Raw genomic sequence first — 15,939 nt, 5'->3', positions numbered from 1 at the left:
TCACATAATTGTCCTAGCCATGCCGTTTCCAAAAAGTGGTCTGCGTTTTTTCTGCTTTCAATATTACCGGAGATATAAAGAGTTTGGTTCAGATTTCAATTTTGTCAAATAAAAGCAAAATTGTCGAAATCTGAACGAAATTCTTCATATCTCGGGCAATATTGAAAGCACAAAAAAGGCAGACCACATTTTGGAAATGGCAGGACAAGGGAAATTTTGTGATTATTATCTCTAGAAATCTACTTCTAAAATTAGGTTGACAAATAAACGCAGCAAATTATATCAAAAATCAAGACGACATTCAAGTCGTCCTGCATACTGTCATGTTTCGTGGGACACCCTGTATGTGCAAAATTGGTACAATTTTCTCCTTCATAAATTAGTAAGGACCTCTGATAGTTGAAGAAAACGTGAAAGAATCAAATATTTGCCACAGAATATATTGTTTGACTCGATATATTCAATTTTGAGACCTTCCAGACACCTCTGATACTTTAAACTGAGGCCTTCCAGACCTCTGATACTTTGAACTGAGACCTTCCAGACCTCTGATACTTTAAACTGAGTCCTTCCAGACCTCTGATACTTTAAACTGAGACCTTCCAGACCTCTGATACTTTGAACTGAGACCTTCCAGACCTCTGATACTTTGAACTGAGACCTTCCAGACCTCTGATACTTTAAACTGAGTCCTTCCAGACCTCTGATACTTTAAACTGAGACCTTCCAGACCTCTGATACTTTGAACTGAGACCTTCCAGACCTTTGATACTTTAAACTGAGACCTTTCAGACCTCTGATACTTTAAACTTGTTAAAGTTCAATAAAAGTCATATCATATTAACTTTTTTACATCTTATCAAAGGTAATAATGTTAGTGGTTATCTATTCCTTTTTGAGCGCTTACTAACAATTTAATAAATCCTTTATATTTCATGTTTAATGAATTTTTACAGTGATAACCAGAAAACTCTGAAATAGGAAATGACTTTTAAACTCAAGTTAGGACATAAACTAGTTAAGTAAATTAGACAAAGCAATTGTACAGTTAAATGGACAGGGGCGGATACAGGATTTAAGTGAGGGGAGTGGAAGGAACAAAAATTTCATAATTAGGAACAAAAAATCGTGCCGAGGGCGAAATTTTTTTTTGACTTAAAAGACTCAAAAAGAGTCAAAATTAATGACTAAAGACTAAAAAACTAGATTTTTAACTTTTCACACATTATAGTTTATTAAGACAGATATTTTTCCTGTTTTGCACTAGGGTTTCTTTCCCTTGCTATTGATAAGCTATTCTGAAAATAGGAACAAAAAATTCCAAATTCAGGGGGGGGGGGCGAATGTCCCCCCGCCCCTGTAAATGGACCCTTTTCACTTGAATAGTTACTAGTAAAAATATTTGCTTTGTAACAAAACGCTTGAGTATTGCTATGATGTCATCTTTCTATTCCATAGTTTTCTGGTTGTTACTGTATGAAATATTTTAATTAGGGATTTTCATTTTTCCCCAAGCACAATAATAACAATTGCATCAGACTCTTAATTAACACTTTTCTATTTTCAAAAACCATTTTTTATAAAACAATAAAGAGGGTCTCAGGTTTCTAAAATGTTTAAAAATAAAAATAATTCAAAGAAGAATAAATAATCATTTAAACCACCTTGGACAAAGTATTTCAGTTGAGGTCATTTATATAATACTGTTTTTGTTGTATCTTTCATTCCTTAATGCTTTTATTTCATATCATGATTCATGAATTTACTGGGGGAGGGCCAGGGGGGCCAGTGGGCCTAGGTCCTCCCTTTGATCCGCCCCTGAGGGGAAGGCCAAATTTGAACTGTAAATTCAAAACATTTGGCTTATTGGATATCAGGCACAAGATATAAGATACTTTAAAGATGCAATTACGATTAACTTGCTTATACTACATTATCTCTCCTTCAAACAAAGCTAACAGAAGAAAAATGTTTTTAAAAAATCTACATTTTATTTTATGTTCAGTAAGCATTTATACTATAGATAGTAAAAGAAAATTTGAAAATCTCTATTCAAAGCCCCCAATTCAGAAGAACAAACTAATTTTTACTGTGTTCCTCACTCTTCAATTTAAAATTTGATAAGTGTAATAGCTCTGGATTCTAGAGGGGGGGGGGGGGACAGATCTGAAACTGAAGGAACATAAAAGATTAGTTTTCAGTTTTTTCTGCTAGCTTTGTTTGAATGAGAGATTAAGTAGTACTTGCAAGGTAATTGGACTGTTTGTGTACTTTTATATCCAAGAACCCAAATGTTTTGATCTTACAGTTCAAATTTTGCCACCCCCAGGAGTTTCGAGGGGGGGGGGGAAGACAAATTTTTTTCGCATCGCGTATATGACGCCCCCATAGATTAAGTTCTGTTCACGTCCTTGTCTTAAATATCAACTATTATTTTAAAAAACTGATAATTTGTGTCGTACTTTCTCAAAAATGATTTCACATTTCTACGGCAGGAAAACATGTTAAGGATTTATCCGAGTTCGACTAGAAAATAGTAATCATCATCCAAATTAACGTTCACATAGGGTTTCATGCGTACCGGTTTGAATCAGGCAATTAAAATAATTTCCGTTCAAACAAAAAATATTTAAAATATGTTTTTATAGACAACCCCAGACAGATAAAAAGAAACTAATAGCTCTCCTTTTTAATTGAATTATTCTCCGGGATTAAGTTCACGACATTACAAAAGATTGTCTTATATTTGTTCATATCAGATCACAAACACAGTTTATATATCGTACAAAAATAGAAAATGGGCGGAAACGGTGACACACCAGGAATATATTTGGTAGATGTTGGGTTTGGTAAGTCAGTTTATTCCTGGTCCGAAACAGTTTCCGGTTACACGCAGAGTGGACAGTAGAGCCTGATGTTGCGGCTCGCAGTAGGCAAAGCTCTAGTATCTGTAGTGGTCGGGCTTGAAGGGGCCTTCTACTGGGATACCGAGGTACTCGGATTGATCAGCTGAAAGGGTGGTCAGCTTAATGTCAAGGGCAGCCAAGTGAGAGAAGGCGACCTCCTCATCCAGTCTCTTGGGGAGCATGAAAACTCCAACCTTAAATAATACATCTGTTAAGTTACATATTTCACTAAAACAATTAAGTAATCTGAATATGTCTTAATTAAAAACTTCGAAATCATTTGGGATTTAAGAACTATAAAAGTGGCTTCGAAACATACAAATATTGAAAGGATTTCCTATTGCTAATTTAGACAAAGATTTCGGTAAAATACATTGATTTAATGATCAAAATGTTAAATTTTTACCTCATATTTACCAGGATTGCACCAGAGCTCCATCTGAGCAAGAACCTGGTTTGAGAAACTGTTTGACATCACAAATGAAGGATGTCCCATAGCACAGCCAAGGTTAACAAGTCTTCCTTCTGCAAGGAGCAGGATGTTCTTTCCGTTGGAGAGTGTGTATCTGTCTACCTGAGGCTTGATGTTAGTCTTGCACTTAGCGTTCTCCTCCAGCCACTTAACCTGGATCTCACAGTCGAAGTGACCGATGTTGCAGACGATGGCGTCGTTCTTCATCTGGAGAAAGTGTTTGCCGACGAGGATATCCTTGCATCCAGTGGTGGTGACGACAATATTGCATCTACCGATGGCGTCATCGACGGTTGTGACCTCGTAACCCTCCATGGCGGCCTGAAGGGCGTTGATGGGATCAACCTCAGAGATGATAACTCTGCATCCGAACCCACGGAGGGACTGGGCGGATCCCTTACCGACATCTCCGTATCCGGCGACGAGAGCGACCTTACCGGCCAACATAACGTCGGTGGCACGCTTAATACCGTCAACAAGAGACTCCCTGCATCCGTACAGGTTGTCGAACTTGGACTTGGTGACAGAGTCGTTGACGTTGATGGCGGGCATCTTCAGCTTACCGGCCTTGAACATCTTGTAAAGGTTGTGGACACCAGTTGTGGTCTCCTCCGAGCACCCCTTGATCCCTGGTAGGAGCTCAGGGTACTTCTCATGAACCAGGTTGGTCAGATCTCCTCCATCATCTAGGATCATGTTTAGAGGTTGACCGTCAGGGAACATGATGGTTTGATCAATACACCAAACATACTCCTCGTCGGTCTCTCCCTTCCAGGCGTACACAGGGACTCCACGGGCAGCCATAGCGGCAGCAGCGTGATCCTAAAAAATTGAATAACAATGTGAAAAACTTGAGCAACCAGGGGAACTTAAATATAGTGTTGTGTGGTTATTTTGTCCTATGTTCGTTCATTCGCCTTTCAAATTTCAAATTTTAAACATTGATTTTTTTACTCTCCGCGAAATTAAACCCCCCCCCCCCCAAGAAAATATGCGCAAAAATGAACCAAAAACGATCGCTTTTGGATTGTATTACCATTTTTTTAAGAATAAAAATATTGCTAAATTAAATAGAAGCAAAATTCAACAGATCAGTTTTAAAATTTTGTAAGTTAAAGAAAAAAACCCATCTTAACAAAAACTTAAAATTAACTAAAATCATAAAGCCTGATTACATAGCCCACGTTTGTCTCGTCTTCGAACTTAAAATTGTAAAAGCTGAAGTGAATTTATAAAAATAAACATTTTTTTAAGGTAGCCAAGCCACCAGATGTCGAGTTAACTCTTGTTTACTGTTTGTGCTACGCAGGAAAACATGAAAATCAGGTTTAACTTCGTCATTCAATAACCTGGCCAAACAGAACCTCCCACCCCCATACAATCCCCGAAAAAGCAAGGCCTGTATTGCTAAATTACTCACTCTTCGGTAACAACACAAAAAGTTACTTGATAACCATTAAGATCAATAACTTCCTGACTTTCCTGTGTCTAGGACTAAATGTTACCAATGCGGAGACCATGTTACAAGAGGACTAGGACTAAATGTTACCAATGTGGAGACTATGTTACAAGAGGACTAGGACTAAATGTACCAATGTGGAGACTATGTTACAAGAGGACTAAAACTAAATGTTACCAATGTGGAGACTGTTACAAGAGGACTAGGCATAAATGTTACCAATGTGGAGACTGTTACAAGAGGACTAGGACTAAATGTTACCAATGTGTAGAATATGTTACAAGAGGACTAGGACTAAATGTTACCAATGTGTAGAATATGTTACAAGAGGACTAGGACTAAACGTTACCAATGTGTAGAATATGTTACAAGAGGACTAGTACTAAATGTTACCAATGTATAGAATATGTTAAAAGAGGGCTAGGACTAAACGTTACCAATGTGGAGACTATGTTACAAGAGGACTAGGACTAAATGTTACCAATGTGGAGAATATGTTACACGAGGACTAAAACTAAATGTTACCACTTTTAAATGTTACCTGAGTTGAGAAGATGTTACACGAGGACCATGTAACCTCTGCACCGAGTTCAATCAAGGTCTCGATGAGGACAGCAGTCTGAACGGTCATGTGAAGACATCCAGCAATACGAGCTCCCTGAACAATCAAAATAGAGATAAACATACGGGGTTTTCGTGGTTTTTTTCGTTCCAAGAATTAAAAATAAAAATTTCAAATCGATATAGCACTTAAATATGAGGAGTTATGCAGGCTTGAGAAAATCAGATGTCCATCTAATGTGCAAGTTAGTTTAATCATCCATCAGATACGGTTTCAATTTCTAATTGGAAAATCCTTCTCAGCGAGATAAATAATTTACCTTTAAAGGCTTGTCAGGCCCGTACTTTGCTCTCTGGTGCATGAGTCCAGGCATCTCGTTCTCGGCGAGCATGATGGCCTTGCGGCCCCAGTCAGCCAGGGAGATATCAGCTAGGGGAGAAAACAAAATTTTAATATAAGGGAAAGGTGAATGACTTGCAAAGATTCAAATAATTAGGGTCAAAAAAAATAAGTTTGGGCTGCAATGTAAAAAACACCAATAGTCATAAAATTAATTTTTCAGGGTCTGTCCTAGTATACGATTTTTGGACCCCCCCAGGCCCCCCCCCCCTCCTATCAATTTTGTACATGACCATTTATTTTTCAGCAAATTTATATTATTTTTTTGTTATTTAGGGTTAGGTTAGGTTAAGATACTTTCTGGGCCGAGCGCTGCGGCTAGGATGGGCTAGGGGGCCGAGCGCTGCGGCCACTGGTTAGGTTAAGTTATGAAACTTCCTGTCACACCCATGTACAAAATTGATAGGAGGGGGGGGGGGCCTGGGGGGGTCCAAAAATCGTAAACTAGGGAATTACCAATTTTCATTTTAGAAAACTAATTAATTTCACAACAATACACATCAAGCAGCATAAATTATAATTTAAAATTTCATATGTTTAAAGAGAGCTAATTAAAATTTCTATTTAAAGACCCCCGGCCTCAAAATTTCATTTGCCGGCTTTCTAAACGATGTGCAACACGTGCAAAGTCCATTCTAATAATATATTGAAAATTTTCTTTTTATCCGTATTCCGTAGAAATGATGAAAAATTTCTATTCTTTGCTTACCAACTTTGTATTGTGGCTTGGCCATGATGAATTTGTTAAAACGTGTCTGAGGTTTACTACAAGTGTACGAGCTCTGTCCTACCCTGCGGTCTAGTTTCGAAAGAACGAAGCCGGCGTGAGCGGAGCTTATATAGGCTAGCAGACCGGTACGGTACAGATTCCAGGCCGGTACGTGGGAATCAACAGAAATGGCTTGGGTAACAAAATTTTCAAACAATTTCAGTTTAAACAACGAATACAGGAATGAGGAATACAAGTTATTGAATCATAAAATTTAAATATACTTCATTTATAAAAACATAAAAATTCAAAATCTATAATTAATTTCTAGTTTTCCTATAAGTTTCTGTAAATTTCTCCATATGCACACTTTTTTTTCTTTCCAGATAATTATTTCTAAGCAATTTTCACTTTAAATTATCTGAAATACAACTGTTCAAGTAGATGCTACATACACATACGGTGTAACTAGGTTAATCTTAAAATTAGAGAAGAATATAATTTAGCTTTTTTACTTTTAAAGTTAAGTTGCAGATTTAAAAGTTGGAAAACTCCATGGCCTGCACTCGCCCCCCCCCCCCTCTTCGATGACAAGCTTAATTTCAAACTTTAATAAAAGCAATGTTGGGGTCGTTGGGGTGTATTGTACAATGTACATATCCAGGTTTATAGAATATACATAGTTAATTTCTCCAAGTTTAGAAAATAGTTAAAATCTCCAGGTTTAGAATATAGTTAATATCTCCAGATTTAGAATATAGTTAATATCTTCAGGTTAAGAATATAGTTAATATCTCCAGGTTAAGAATATAGTTAATATCCCCAGGTATAGAATTCAGTTAATATCTCCAGGATTAAAATTAAGTTGGCCTATTCAAAAAAATATTAAAATTAGCTTAAGTTCGAGTATTTAGGTAATTTTTCTAAAAATACGATTCAAAAATTCTTCCAGATCTAAGATCAAGTTGAAAACTATAGAATTGGATCCCCTTAGTCCCAATAGCTTAATCTAAATATCCACTGTGGAAACTTTTAATTCTTATTATTAATCCTCTGTTCTGAATATCCCTACTGGATTGCGATCAATGAGAGTTCTCTTTTTGATTGCGCGCGCAAAATTTTAAAATTTCTCGACAATCTGATGGGCTGTTCGGTTCACCAAATCTGATCAATTAATTTTTTTTTTTACACTTTCTGGGATACAAACTTCAGATTAAATTTATCTTGAGATTAATAAAAGAAGATGCATTGATATCGATATTCACAATTCTTATGTTTTTAGCTATTGTCCTCCAGAAGACATTGATAAGTTACGATGGAATTTTCATCATCTTCTAAATCGACTGTTATAAATAATAAGACAAATAAGAAGATTCAAGCAAAATATTTAATCCATCAGCTAGGTGAACATAATTAGGTTTACAATAAAAAACAGTTTCTCTAAAACTAAACAGTTGATTATTATTTGACATGATTTTCTTCATTCATCCTTCATGCATTAATTTTCCGATAATACATCTTTAAAATATAAGTTTTAGTAGTTATCACAATTTTCTTTGCTTTGAATACGTAACATGATTGTATTATGATTAAGACCAAATATGAGTGGTAGAAAATATTTTTACATCTTGTACTCTGTCGAGAGGGAGAGAATTCATTTAACAGGTTAAAAAGGTTTCGGCTTCCAATTCGTTTCCTCACTTCGTTTACAGATGGATTACTCTTTTCAATCGTTTTTTTTTTTTTACAAAGTTCTTCGGTTTCGTTTCGGTTTTGACGACTGCTCTGATAACCCCATTTTACCGATTTCTTTTTCAAAATATTTTTCTAATCTTGTAGCACACTGGTACTCCTCTGTGTCTTCCATGTTGTACTGTAACAATAGAAATTAATAAACATTAAAGTAAAAAAATATTTTAAAATAACAGAGCTGAAAACTTTAGAATGGGATATCTTTAATCCCGATCGGTTTATTAGTATGGAGAATTAATAACAAGAGGAGAACACCATTCAAAAGTTCCCAACTCTGAGGATATTAGTTCCAAAACTAAAACTTGGTCCATTTCTAACATTGAGTGTTAGAAATGAGCGTATATATCTTTAAATCCAAGACGAGTAGAACAAAATTACATTATCTTATATTAAAAATGGCTTTATATATTGAAAAAATAAATGTCAATTTTAAAATAAAAATTAGTTTTTGATGATTGTTGATTTCATTTACGAATATATCCCTATTTTGAAACAATTCCGGATTTCAGCTCATGTCGCGTTTTCGGAACATATCCTGTTTTTGAGATAATTACCGGAATTCATATCAATGTCAATTTTTAAACATCACTTGCGTAACAAAACAAAATTTGTTTGATAAGGTAAAAAATATTAACAAAATGGAAAATAAAAACATATTGCTCTTTTATAATTTAACAATCATTAGTGTTGAGAAATCAAATTATTCATATCATTTGGTCTTACAATATAGATTTAACTAGAAAGACAGAAAACTGTTTGTTGAAAATGCTTGAAAATAAATCATCGATATTCTCTAATTTAAGAGATAAAATGTGAAAACTTGGATTCTATCAATAATTTAGAAGTGATTTATTTTGAAAGTTATGAAAGTGAGTTTTGTTTTGAATTGAGGATTATACTCAAAAACGGGAAAGTGGGATTTGTTACGAAAACGCGAAAATGTTTCAAATTCAGCTGATATGTTCGAAAATGGAAAACCTGACATTGTCTTGAAAACGGTCAAATGATTTCATATAAAAAGAACTCCAATAATAATTATGATTTTAAAAAGTTTAAAATTGGGAATTGTTGTCTCTGTCATGTTTCATAAATGTCGGTTATAGTTTTATTATTGACTTTTACTCTGGATATGGGCCGGGATTCCTAAAACCCAGTCTTTCAATTTGAGCCCATTTCTAACACTCAGTGTTAGAAACGGGCCACGTGTTCGTTTTGGAACTAATGTCCCCTGAAATATTTAAAAAAACACAAAACGATCTTTTAGGTACTAGAACTCTTAAGATAGTTCGATTTATACATTTTTTTGGGGACATTTTTGGAAAATTCATTTTTGTGCTACAAACCTCTAATTTATGTAAAAATCAACTTATCATGACTCACGATGGCTCAAGTAGCTAAAAGCTAGTTTTTTTTGGTGTGGGGGAGGGGGCGGGAGATGGTGAAACCCTATATTTATTATATTTCAGAAGTATTCAAAGCAATTGATGGTCTTGAATTATGAAAAATCGCACATTATTTTTTAGTCGCGTCAAAGGCATTGAATCGTTGCCACAAACTCTGATTTCCTAATCCCTATATCTTTGCAACACAATATTGTAGACCTTAGATATGTCAAACTATGACCAAATAATCATTATTTGACATATCTAAGGTTTAGAACATTAGATTGCAAAGATTTAGGGTTAGAAAATCAAAGTTAAAAAATAATAAGAATTTAACTCTTGTAACAAAATGTATATCAAATCAAATTAGATATTTCTATGTTATTATGTTATTCTAAAATTAAAAGAATAAATGAAGACGATAACGATTTAACAACTTCTGTTTATTAACGTATCGCATCATGTATGGATTGTTTTGTGCTCCGACATTCAGAAGGGAGGATCAAGTCCCAGCTAAAACGTAGGGTTTCAGTCTGAACCCATATTTCGGTTTGTTTAAAAATGCAAATTTGTAGTACCTGATAGCAATTACTGAAAACCAGTCTGATATCATCCAACACCTCCTGGTTACAGGCATACTTCAAACCATTCAACCGGGATCTAAATATGCAGAGTTAAGTTTCTATGTGTCGGTAACAATACTTCGTTTTTATCTCATGTTTACCCATTCTGTTTTAGTAGTTTAAAAAAATTATTGAACATGTATTTCAAAAAGATGTAAGACAATTAGACAATTACAAAAATTTCGACAAGATACAAAAATTCTTAATATTCAAACATGATTTTTTTAATGGTAGATTTTGCCCTACATAAACCTTGAATAAGGGGTAAAGTAACATTTTCACATTTCAAAATTGAGATTATTATTATTATTATTAAGAGTCAACCTACAGCCAAAGTACAACAACCTGTCCAAGATTAGTGACCTCCGATTGAAAATATTCTTATTGACCGTATCCTTGAATGGGAAACAGGTGCAAATTTTTTAATTTTTTTAAACAAGTTATTTGTTTGTTAGTTTTAGCTCTTAAATGGTAATTTCTCCATGATAGAAATTACCTAATCGTTCCTAAATCCATTGGTTTCTTGATAAGTTTATGATAATCCGGAGCATCCACTTTAGTAATGGGACGGTCAAACGGCCAGCCATCCTTGTGATTCATCAAACCTAAATATCATTAAGTAAAAACACCAACCACAACTGATTAATAATAATTTTTTAAAGAGATAACCATGGATATAATTTTTTCTTGAACAGACAAATCTTAGAAGTGCACCTTGGTAAAACAAATATGCCACTCTATGACTGGCGCCTCTAGAAACTGCGATGACATGGTTTATTCCACGAAGTTCACCCCAAATAATACGCTAATTGTACTGTAATAATTGAAGTAAATAATAAATATAATAATATAAACATTGCTTAGGATCCGGATCCAAGGGGTAAAATATCAACCAAAAACTACAAAAAACTTTTTTACTCCTAAACCCCAAATCTGAACTTTTGAAAAAAAGAGAGATTATAAAACTTTCCTCACTTCTGAATGGTTCAGCAAGTTTTAGGATAAAAATAAGCGAAAAAAAATAAAACAAAAAAATTGAAAATTATTTTTTAATAAAATTCAGTAAATCTTAAAGAAATGGCCGGATTTGGATCCGGATCTGCATAAAATTTAAATGGATCCTAAGCACTGAATATAAATTATAAGGATAATGTCACCCCAATATTACACTAATTGAACTCCGACTGTATAATCTGGACATTTCAAGATAAAATAATTTATACCTTTTATAAGTTTCTCTACTCCAGCGACATTGAACTGTAGTTCTATAGAATCATCATGTTCTCGTCTTCTCTTACTACGCGCATTCTCCTTGTTCTCCTCTTCCTTGTTTCTCTTTCCACGCTTAGGTTTGGATACTTCTTCCTCCTCCTCTTCTTCTTCACTCTCAGGTTCAGGTTTATTCTTCTTTCCGCGTTTGGATTTGGTTTCAACAATCTCTTCTTCTTCCTCATCTTCCTCCTCAACTTCACTTTCTGGTTCAACTTCAGCCGCAGGTTTTCTCTTCCCAAACAGGTTTGCAATCCCACCTTTCTTCTTCTTTTTAAGTTCAGGTTCAGGTTCGGGAGCAGCCTTTTTCTTTGCTTTAGGTTTCTTCTTCTTGATATCTCTGTAGTTCTTGTAATCCTCATCATCCTCATCATCTTCCATCCCAGAACCGAGGGTTTTATCGGCAGCCTCCTCCTCCGCATCCATAGTGTTGTCCTCATCGTCAGACTCTGTAGAGCTGAACACTCGGCGAACCTTCTTCTTAGGACTCCGAATCCTTTCCTTGGGTTTACAATCACTGCAAAACCAATCTCCGGAGGGAACATTTTTGAGTTTAGGTTTGAGACAGTAGAGATGGTGTCCTCGGTCACACCCGTCACAGAGCAACATCTTGTCTGGATCTGTCTTCCTCCTGCAGATACGACACTTTGTGTTCATGATCGACTTAGACCAGACAACAGAGTTCTCGAAGGTTGTTAGATGGAGGAACAACTGTCCAATGTTGATGCACTTCATGAGACTGATCTCCCATCTCTGGAACGGGGTGAGGATTGATTCCTTCTGCTCACAGATGATACCTTCTTCCTCCTCGGCTTCTTTTTCCTTCTTTTTCTTCTCCTCTTCCCGCATTCTTTTCTTCCTCTCCTTCTCCTCCTCACCTAGCGGAGATTTTAGGAACTTCTCCTCATCGTTAATCATCTGTCCGACCTGGAAAGTAAAATCTATTAAACTAAGCTGATTTAATTTTACTTATCGAAACAAAGCAAACTTGAATCAGTGCTATACAATTTTAAGAATCATCAATGGTGTTAAATTTTCCCAACATATACTGACATTATTTCCACCAAAAAATTAAACCATAAAAACTGTGAAATAAAATTTAAGATAAAAACACTTTACAACGTTAAAGCATTGAGGGGAAACAAGCGATTTTTGAGGATTTGGCATGAAATTGTTTTAATATGGCGCCGTACATCATTATATCGGGGACTGCTCTAAATTTGGATTTTCAGATAGAAGTAACTTAAAAAAATTGCATAAAACTAATATAAAAATTTGCATGCACAAAATACATTGTTTATTGGTTTTGTTTGTGCATTTGAGTTAAATCTTGATAGAAATCCGGTATGATATAGGACACTCTCTTCGCACTCATCCATTGCAATTTATAGAAACTGGGTTAAAACTCATGAAAATAAGATTCAGTTCCTGCTGTTGCAAACATGGTGGAAAATTCATCTCTTCCGACAGTTCTTTAAAATTTACTTTTCACCCTTGCATTTAAAATTTTGAAATAAAAATTTTAGCGGAAAATGAAAGGTATTTAAAATCCTGTATACCTGTAGTATTGCGGCAGCAAGCTGTCGTACCACCAAATTGTTTCCCGAGTTGGATCCTGTACTACTCCGCTTGTTACTGTCTGGTGTACCCGCCCTACTCTCTGCTTCAAGCTGGTCAGGAGTCATCTTCTTCCCTCCCTCTCCTCCCCACTCCAGCTCATCACAGCACATGGAGTAACCACGGGTCTGGAGTGTGGTCTGCCAAACCTCACGGTCAGACACCTAAGATCAAATCAATCAATCAAAATCAAAATTCAAATTATAATTTACATCAAAGTTTAAGTAAAGTTTTCACGCTTCTTCTTCAGGGACTCGTGCATTGCTAAAGTCAAAGTCAAAGTCAAAGTCAAAGTCAAAGTCAAAGTCAAAGTCAAAGTCAAAGTCAAAGTCAAAGTCAAAGTCAAAGTCAAAGTCAAAGTCAAAGTCAAAGTCAAAGTCAAAGTCAAAGTCAAAGTCAAAGTCAAAGTCAAAGTCAAAGTCAAAGCCAAAGTCGAAGCCAAAACCAAAGCCAAAGCCAAGTCAGAATTCAGTAATTTGGATTTTCAACACGGGCCTTCTTTATAACTTAAGGTTTATTATGATATACTTAAGACAATTTTTTTGAACTTTTTATTAGAAAATCTTAATTATTTGACAAAATTAATACCTTTAGTGCACCCAATGAACCCATGAATATTTTCTCCTCAAGTTCTAGAATCTGATCTCGCAAAGATATCTCCATAATATCCTGCATCTTGGTACCTACAGGGAGAGCCATAGCTCCGCCCCACCTAGAGTTCTTCTCACGTTTCTTCTTCAAGGACTCGTGCATCTTCTCCTCCTCCTTCTCTATATCCTCCTCGGTCTTACTCAACCAGAGAGAACTGGTCGGGTTGGGACACTTCTTTAATCTCTTCTCCATGTTCTCTCTCTCAGCTATTAATCTATCCCGGAGTTCTCCTTCACGTATTCCGCGGGGATTCAGGGAGTCTAGAAATATTCAAAATCAAGATGACGAAATTTCCAAAAAGGGTATACTAAAAAATAGGAACAAATGACTTAAAATATAAGACAACAAAATATTTTGTGGACTAGCCACTAGTCAAAAGTTATTTAATGAAAGTTAAAATTATAATAAGATACGACCTAATCCAGAATCTTAAAAACACAATTTATTTAAATGTCACTGAACCATGAAATCATTCCAGGGATATATCAGTTACAAACAATTTTTACTCATGAGACTTGTGCTTAAAAGAAAAATTGGGATTATAACCTAGGTATATCCGACTCAGTGCCTTATTTTGATCCGCACTGGAAAAAAATGGATCCGGATCCAGGTCATGCAAATTTCTTTTAAGTGAAGAACTTTTAAATTTTTCTTTTCTTTTAGTGCTAAAACTTGATGAACCATTCAGAGATAAGGACATTTGGATTAACTTTTTCTTCAACAGTTCAGATTTGAGTTCGAAAGCAACAGAGTTTTGGTTGATATTTTGCCCCTTGGATCCGGATCCGAGGATCCACATATTTTTACGGATCCGAATCCTAACTACTGATTTTCGTGAACCATTTTATTCCAATAGATTGCGATGGTGGTGCAAAATATTTATATAATAAAGCTCTTTGCTCATATATACTTTGCCAGCTAAAGCTGGCCTAACGGCTAGACTGAATGGGCTGTTTTAACTTTAGGGACCCTCGGGTACCCCGCGGGAAACATAATCTAAAGAAATAAAAATTTTTTCTTCAAAATTATATTTTTTCACCTTAAAAATCTCTTTCTTTTCTCCTAAAAATTTTCCTTTTCTTCAAATATCAAAATTTAAAAAATTCCACGGGTAACACCGGGCACTATAGCTAGCATTACCTATGAGTTGATCAAGTTCAGGAATAGAACTATAGAAAGACCAATGTGTTTTAGGAAGAATTGTTGAGTGAACCTGACAGGTGTCCTCAGAACCTTCACATCGACCCCAGGGAGGGCTCAAGGGAATCTGATAACAGAAAATATCATGAAAAGAAAGTTGAGAAAAACCTAAATTTTATCAGACAGAACTTAAAATTGTAACTTTTTACATTTAAAAAGGCTAATAAAAGAGAAATAACTTGCAGGATAATTTGAAATTTGAAATTGTAAAAGCTTGACCACTAAAAAGTTCAAAAATTATCTGGCGTTCAAGTTAATAATGGCACACGGTTTTTTTTAAAAATTAAAATTTCATCCATGTATCAGAATTCTGTACAGTACAGTCCGCAAGTTCCTTTGATAGAAACCACAAATGGAATCGACCAATTATTTAAGAATAAATGGATATCCTGTTTATTCTTGATCTGCCAAAGCTTATAAAATTACCGTCGTTAATCGGACATGCAACTTTTTCATTGAGAGTCGCTTGAACTTAAATTTAAGCATTAACGATCTACCTTTTCTTCCGCGGCCACTTCGCCATTTTCACCGTTTTCAGTCTTTGGTTGAGATTCGTCTTCGTTCTTGGCTTCAGTTTGTAATGCACCGGTTGGTGTTAATGTTTGTTGTTTCAAAACCGGTTTACGAGAATATGTTTTAGCCTCGGCTAGTTTAGATTCCAACATTTCAGGGGAATCTTCGTCCTTCAGCTGAGACTAAAATAACAAAGTTTAAATAGGTTCACGAATATTTGCGCATTTTTGAGTTTAAGTTTTAATTCAACTTATTGTTAGAAAAATATCAATCTTGAGAAATATTGAGTTGATCTCAAGATGTCATATCTTCATTAATGATCTTTGAGATTTATACTATTCACTACTGTAGTCTTATATGTAGCAAATCCTGTGATCTCAGATAATATGCCATATTCTTTTTGCCCCCCCCCCCCCCCCCCCCCC

The 15,939-nt window shown here is 35.3% G+C and overlaps 2 protein-coding genes across 2 annotated transcripts in view; both read right to left on the bottom strand.

Annotated features, from left to right (window-relative positions):
* Positions 1–2,713: 2,713 nt before the first annotated feature.
* On the bottom strand, positions 2,714–6,619 carry LOC111707830 (adenosylhomocysteinase). Its single transcript, XM_023481030.1, has 5 exons — positions 6,508–6,619; positions 5,719–5,828; positions 5,379–5,495; positions 3,313–4,200; positions 2,714–3,100 (listed from the first exon to the last, which is right to left on the bottom strand). The coding sequence occupies exons 1-5, from the start codon at positions 6,530–6,532 to the stop codon at positions 2,942–2,944; spliced, it is 1,299 nt and encodes a 432-aa protein (XP_023336798.1). The 5' UTR covers positions 6,533–6,619; the 3' UTR covers positions 2,714–2,941.
* A 1,257-nt stretch (positions 6,620–7,876) lies between these two features.
* Positions 7,877–15,939, bottom strand: part of LOC111707744 (bromodomain adjacent to zinc finger domain protein 1A) — a gene marked incomplete at its 5' end in the record, with an annotated part of 21,275 nt that continues 13,212 nt past the window's right edge. Inside the window, 8 exon segments of the mRNA XM_023480915.1 lie at positions 7,877–8,380; positions 10,220–10,301; positions 10,761–10,869; positions 11,488–12,460; positions 13,093–13,314; positions 13,739–14,061; positions 14,942–15,068; positions 15,499–15,696. Of these exon segments, the coding sequence (XP_023336683.1) occupies positions 8,252–8,380; positions 10,220–10,301; positions 10,761–10,869; positions 11,488–12,460; positions 13,093–13,314; positions 13,739–14,061; positions 14,942–15,068; positions 15,499–15,696 (2,163 nt within the window).

Source organism: Eurytemora carolleeae, unplaced genomic scaffold, assembly GCF_000591075.1.
Source record: "Eurytemora carolleeae unplaced genomic scaffold, Eaff_2.0 scaffold58, whole genome shotgun sequence".
Classification (NCBI taxonomy): Eukaryota; Metazoa; Arthropoda; class Copepoda; order Calanoida; family Temoridae; genus Eurytemora; species Eurytemora carolleeae.
This window is presented reverse-complemented; position numbering and strand designations above follow the sequence as displayed.